General features: G+C 47.7%; 1 protein-coding gene across 2 annotated transcripts in view; it reads left to right on the top strand.

Moving 5' to 3' along the window:
- Positions 1-4,249, top strand: part of MYCBPAP (MYCBP associated protein) — a 21,774-nt gene extending 17,525 nt beyond the window's left edge. For both annotated transcript variants that reach the window (XM_019517598.1, XM_019517588.1), the window contains exons 13-19: positions 291-437; positions 633-902; positions 1,527-1,648; positions 2,328-2,443; positions 3,366-3,487; positions 3,703-3,882; positions 4,091-4,249. In XM_019517598.1, coding sequence (XP_019373143.1) covers positions 291-437; positions 633-902; positions 1,527-1,648; positions 2,328-2,443; positions 3,366-3,487; positions 3,703-3,882; positions 4,091-4,180 — 1,047 coding nt within the window. In that variant the 3' untranslated portion in view covers positions 4,181-4,249. The remainder of the gene's footprint in view (positions 1-290; positions 438-632; positions 903-1,526; positions 1,649-2,327; positions 2,444-3,365; positions 3,488-3,702; positions 3,883-4,090) is intronic.
- The last annotated feature ends 2,146 nt before the right edge of the window (positions 4,250-6,395 follow it).

Here is a 6,395-nt window from a genome sequence, read left to right as displayed (position 1 = left end):
TTTTTTTTTTTCCTTGTTGACATTCATTCCTTATTGGTGTGGCTGAAGCATAGTTCTCTATAGTACATCAATCAATTGTAGAAGAGTTTGAAAATGACACCATTATTTTTAAAATACCGATGCTTTTATGTTCATTTTAAATGGCCGTCATAAATAACAGCACAAATGTGTGTGCTTGTATGTCTCTGGCTGCGGCTGGGTTTTTAAAGTAGCGTGTCTGTGAATTTATCCATGCGTGTGTGTGTGGATCAGGGACTCAAATCTCTCTTGTGTTTGCCTTGACACTCCAGGCTGATCTGGCCAAGCGAGAAATGGCTCTTATCGTGGAGGAGAACCTGAAAGAGCTGCTTGATCGAATTAGGACACCAGAGCAAATCCCATCTCCGGTGAACACTTACCTCACCGAAGAAGATTTGTTCCACAGGAAGAATCCAGGGGTGAGGTCGGCTATAGGGTATCCTGGCTGATGTCCTGGGGAATTCAGTTTCCAGGGACTATGAGGGGGGTTGATGCATCTCAAGGCTTCTAAGCCAGAGGTTGGAAGGAGATAATGTGTTGGTTTTAATCATCAAATCCTAATTTGCAAAAAGAGTCTTGACACCTCTCTCTGTTTTCCTCTCCTGCTCTCGAAGCTGCACTATCGACACCAAGTGGTGAAGGACCTCCAAGCACTGTGGAGACAATCCACAAGTGTTCTCCCACCATCGGAGGACGAAATCTCTCAGCAGAAGAGTGCCATGCAGGAGCTGTCCAGCCAGAAGGAAATCTCGGGTTGTCAGAGCAGCCTGGAGGCTACTTGCCGGAAGAGCGTTGCTGAGGAGCTCATCCGTCAGCCAGCTCCCGTGGAAGATGAGGAACCGAACCAGTCCAACTGGAACTTTTCCTTTAAGGATTTTAAGCAGGTGCTGACCCCCCCGGGCTCTGATCCTGTTGTGATGAGGCAGCGTTGCTGTTGCCGGGTTTGACTGTGACTTCATTGCTGTGAGTAAGGGGTGACTCGTTGCGTGTCGGAGAGAACCGAGCTCAGAACGGATCATCCTTCAGCTCGACTGGCCGCTCCCAAGAGATTTCCAAGGGAGACTTTTGTGGGCATGGCATGATAGTTTACAAACGAATCTGCCTATGTAATATACACTCTAGAAATTTGCTGTTGGAAAGCTAAATCTTCTAGTGGGAAGGAAAAGCCCTTTTTCCAAATCCTGGGATGAGTAACATGTAGGGTAGAATTGTGATAAAGCCCTTATGGCTTCTTCATGGCCCCTTCTGCTCGGAGACTTCTCTTTTTCCAGTGCAGGATTAGGGGGTCTAGACATCACAACAGAGCAGGGCCAAAATCCACGCTGTTGCTGCAGTGCCAGCGTGATCTCTAGCAGGGTCAGCTTGGGTTCTGTCAATATAGGTGCACCAGATACATGTTTTCATACTTTTGATCCCCATTTTAAGTCATCAGAAAACTCCTTCTAGACCTCTAGGACTGCTTGTGTCTTGAGCTGAGGAGCTGCTTGCTTTGCTTTTTATCCCACCAGGCTATCCAGTCAATCCCTACAGAGGACCAGCGAGAAGCGGCCCTGGCACAACTCAATAAGGCAGCATTGGAGCTTTGTATGGAAGAGAAGCCAGCTCAGTCAGATCTCCTCTACCAAATGTGGTAGGTTATCATCACAGAGAAAAGCCTTACAGACACACTCATTTAGGCAGTTGCTCTGGCCAGCTCCAAAAAGAGCTTTCATACTTATTCCATCTAGGGATCAGATAACTATCTCCAGCGGTCTTTTTTTTTTTTTTTAAGTTGAGGTGTAGCAGCTGTCCAAGTGCTAGATGCCATTTTACTCTTGGTAGAAATCAGAGCATTGATCTCTTGCACGTTGGGGAGTGCCAGAGATCCCTGTTCTCCAGGACTGGTTGCTGCCAAAGTCCTGGTTTACATTTATGAGGACCTCCTGAGGCCTGCCTAAAGTCTCCATCCCAGATATCAGTGCCAGCTGAGACTTGTCTGGGCAGCAAGTAGAAACATTCCTGACAAAAGAAGGCAGCAGCTTCCAGATATGTATGAGTCTGATCCACACTGATTCACCAAAGTGGATGCGTCTGGAAGAAGAAGGGATCTAATTTCACAGTAAAACTTGATGTTGTCAGGCCTTGCATTTTAATAACCTGCAGTAGCTCCTGTTTAGTAGCAAAGCGCTCACATTCCTAGGGTTAGGGCAGAACAACACAGGAGGGAAAATAAAACCCCTTGTTACCCTTGTCCATCTATGCCAAGGTGCATACGATTGCTGTCCCTCACATCTTCTGTCCAGGGCTAATCCTGATACCCTTGTTCTCAGTCTTCAGCTGTGGCGCGAAGCAATTGATGGTCTGGTAAGCCACGCTCTGATGCTGAGATCGCTGCTGGGCATGCCCGACAAGGACCCTTATGTAGAAATCGTTCCAGAGGAAACAGGTACCTTAGTGTCTTAGCACAGCAGCCTACAAGGCCTTGCAACAAGAGCTCCTGTGCCTCAGAAGATCATAAATGGATTTCAGTACCATTTAGCATCAAGCAACTTTACTGAGCTTTAACTGATATGACTTTTTGAGCAATTTCCCCTTGTGATAGAACATGTTAGAAAAATGACTGATGCTGTTCTGGTGTCAGAAAGGGATAGGACCTGTTGGCTTAGTGGGACGACAATCCTCATAGGGTTTTGGCATATTTCTCACACCGCTAATAATGTCATGTTACCTTAGAGGCTGGAATAGCATTTGACAGGGACGGTTTAGGGCAGTGGCTCTCAGCCTTTTGGCCCCATGGGCCTGGTCTTCCGGCTGAATTGGACCCCACGCACAAGGATCAGGCCTACATGCCTGGATTGGGCCCTGTGTCTTGGTGGCCCCCATGCACTAGGATAGGGCCCTGGGCCCTATGCCACCCCCACATGCAGGGATGGAGCTCCATGCCACCCCTGTGCACGGGGCACACTGGGATTGGATCCTGCACCATCCTAGCACACAGAGTCACAGCCTGTGGGGTTCTCCGTGGGGTGCCCTGTGGTCCGGGTGACATGGCTCTGGGGGCTGGATCTAGCCCACGGGCCAAGGTTTCAGCACCCCTGATTTAGGAATAATGCATCCTGCATTTGTGCAGAGGGTTAGGCTGCGTGATCCTCGAGGCCCTTTCCAACTCTGCAATTTTACAATGCAATGTCATTATTGATTTTATGTGACATATCTATCACTTGTTCTGTCCTTAAGCCTCAGGGAGCTGGAAAGGGAAAGTACACTGTGGTGCATTGCACTTAGACTGCCGAGACGCCTTGAATATGTGACTTTGTACAGGGTATGGAAGCAGTGCCCTAGCATTATTGGAATTGTTTGCTTTGCAGTGGACTCAAAGCAAATTGTAAAAGGAGGAAAGGAGGAACGGAAAATCTGTCTGAAAGAAGAGAAGAAGACAGCTGGCGGGAAGGAAAAAGGCACAGCAAAGTTAACAGGAAAAGATAAAGAGGTATGTAGCAGAGCGAATCATGGCAATTGAAGAACTAGGTCCTGGAAGACTACACAAGCCATCACAAGGATGTGCGCTGTGAGGTGGTGTACCACCATGTTCAGGGGAAGACCTGATTCCTTCTCTCTGTGAAAGAGCTGCCATTTTTCATATGCAGTCTGCTTTGCCATTTAGGGGTCTGTGATTCCTCCTTTGACTTTTCTTTCTGTGAGCAGGAGAGGCCAAACAGCAGGAAATCAAAAGGGGATAAAAGATTTAAAATGTCCAGTTTTGTACGGGAGGCGAAAGAACTGATCTTACCAGTGGATATTGTTGATTCAGAGCATGCACTACCTCGCCAGGAACAAGTGGACCCCACCGTACTTGAGAAATACCAGGAAAAGCTTTATGTTGGAGTGAGTTTGGCCAGACCCCTTACCTGTTCTCTTTCTCTTTCCATCCCCTTTTTTGGTCATGTCTGTTTAGTTGCTTTCTTTTTGTCCCATCCCCTCTGCTTATAAGCTTCAAATGAAGCTAAATAGAGAAATGACCATTTGGCCAGATGGAAAAGGTTTCTTTGCAGAGTTTCATTGCAAAGGTTGTTGTCTTTGTTTTCTTTTTTAGGTGTACAGCCTACTAGGTTCGATGGTGAGCACCATGGCTTCTCTAATGGAGGAGCTACCAAAAAAAGGATGCCTGGAAGCAGGAGATTGACACATTTGCTTTCTAAAAAAACATTATTGATGTTCTCTTTAAAGGAATAAATGTCCATGTTTATACTGACCTAGTGCAGCTTCCTTTTCTTTCCAAAATGAGAAGGGATTAAAAAGTTTGACTTGGATTCCTTGCTTCTGACATCTTGCCACTGGAGACTTCAGGGGACTTGTTCACAGATTATCTATTTTTTTCCATGAAAGCTCGTTGATTAAGGAGAGGTCAATGCACTGAGGTGTACTGTAGTCTCAGATAGTTGAAACTAAAGGAAAATGATGTGTTTCTACCAAGGGAAGGGAGTTTAAAAGAGCCTTTCAATAAAAGCATGTCACCATCTTTTGTTTCTCATTAGGTCCCTGTCATGTCCCCCTTTTTCCCTTTGCTTGTCTGTGTTTCCCTTTCCATGTTGATCTTAGTATACATACCTCTCTGGCTGTGTCAGTGTATTAGTGTTTCTCTCTGAGCTACGTCTTGTTTGATTTATTCTCAGGACTAATCACATTGCTGTCGAAACAAGTGGAAATGATCCACGAGACTTTAGTCTCTCTTCTGTCCTATCAGCCTTTCTTCCTCCACGTTGGCTTGCTCCTTGCATATATACTGCGGCCTCCTCTGTCTGAACGTCCTGGTGTCTCTCAGGACAGCATCCTTTGGTGGAAACTTATCAGTTCTTAACACCACGCTCCCAGCATTTGGTATTGCCTTGAGGCAAGTTTTCAAAAATGGAAAGAGAGGAGATGCAGTATCTGACTTAACTTGGCACCTCATTTCAGCAAAGTGCATTTTTCCTGCTGAAGCAGCTGGACTCTGCAGCAGAGAGGCTTGGCACTATCAAGAAACTACATCAATATAGATATTAATTTACATTTTCAATGCACTTTGAGTTTCCTTGATGGAATATACTCTATAAATGCAAATAGTGGCTGCTATGTTTTATGTACGCACCTACAATAATACCCCTTACTATCTGAGATGTTTGTCGTGTTTGACTAAATTCCTTTCCTGGCATTTAGACCTATTAACATGGTACCAGACTCAGATTGCCTCCAGCAGCCCTGGGGTCGCTTACTGGATTGCTTTTGTCCGTTTTACCCTGAGATAGGACCTGTGGGTCCATGGGTCAGGTCAGATTGGGATGGCCCAGTGTCACGTGCCTGTTATGAGCTCTGAGTTTGCAGGCAAAGCTTCCACACTGTGTTTCATACAGTTGTGGTGGTGGAGGGATGGATTACCCATAACAGGGGCGAGCAATTATTTCGGGCAGAGGGCCACTTACTGAGTTTTGGCAAGCCATCAAGGGCCGCATGACAGGCAGTCAGGGGCAGATTAATATTAATTTTCTAAATTTTTTAGGGGCCCCACGGGCTGGATAGACTGGCCTGGCGGGCCGCATCTGGCGCACGGGCCGCATTTTGCCCACCCCGACCCATAAGATCATCTCTGCACAGAGGGTACGTCTGTTAAGAAAGATGTCAGGGATATTGGGAGGGGAGAAGAGAACGGAAAGCCTATCACTGATTAAAATAAAAGGCAGAGGCCAGGAGAGAGGAGGTGGCAATGATGACAGCAAGAGACCTGACTTATTTGCTAACGCCATCTGAATCCTCACCCCCTGAGCCAGACGCTGTAGCTCTCCAGGGAAGGGGGGAGTATCCGTCATCCGAATTTAGATGCCGTAAAATCTTAACGCACACGACTGAAAAGCAGCGTGGTGTCACTGAGGCTGCATTTCAGTGGGGCAGAGAAGCCTGCAGCCCCGGATGATGCCGGAGTGCAAGTTAAAAATAAAACTGCGAGTGGCTGAGCCCGCACCGTCTGCAGCATCTTCGTCGCCTCCAAGGGCCCTCTCTGTCCTTTCCCAATGGCAGGCAGAGATGAAAGGGTTAAAGGGAGCCGCTGAGCCTGCCGCTGGTCCCCTCCCGGGCTTTGGAGGGGTTGCCATGGCTGGGATGAAGGGGAGCCTGAGGCTTTGCAAAAAGCCGTGGGCCTGAAGGGGTTAATGAGAGCAGCCAATTCCTCCCGAGTCGTGTCCTGTTCGTGCTGAGACAGACCTGCCCAGCCAGCTGAGCAACTTTCACACCCAGAGCTGGAAGATTTCTGCCTGTCTCAAGGAATTGCGCTCCAGCCTGCTTCCAGCCCCTTCCCCTGGACCCCGCGGGGAGCCGCCCGCCGGGGCTGGAGCCCTGCTTGCGCTGGATGGATTTCGGAGCTCCAG

Source organism: Gavialis gangeticus, unplaced genomic scaffold (assembly GCF_001723915.1).
Source record: "Gavialis gangeticus isolate Ggan-Ray unplaced genomic scaffold, GavGan_comp1, whole genome shotgun sequence".
NCBI lineage: Eukaryota > Metazoa > Chordata > Crocodylia > Gavialidae > Gavialis > Gavialis gangeticus.
The sequence above is the reverse complement of the archived record's forward strand: the minus strand, read 5'-3'. Positions and strand labels throughout refer to the sequence as shown.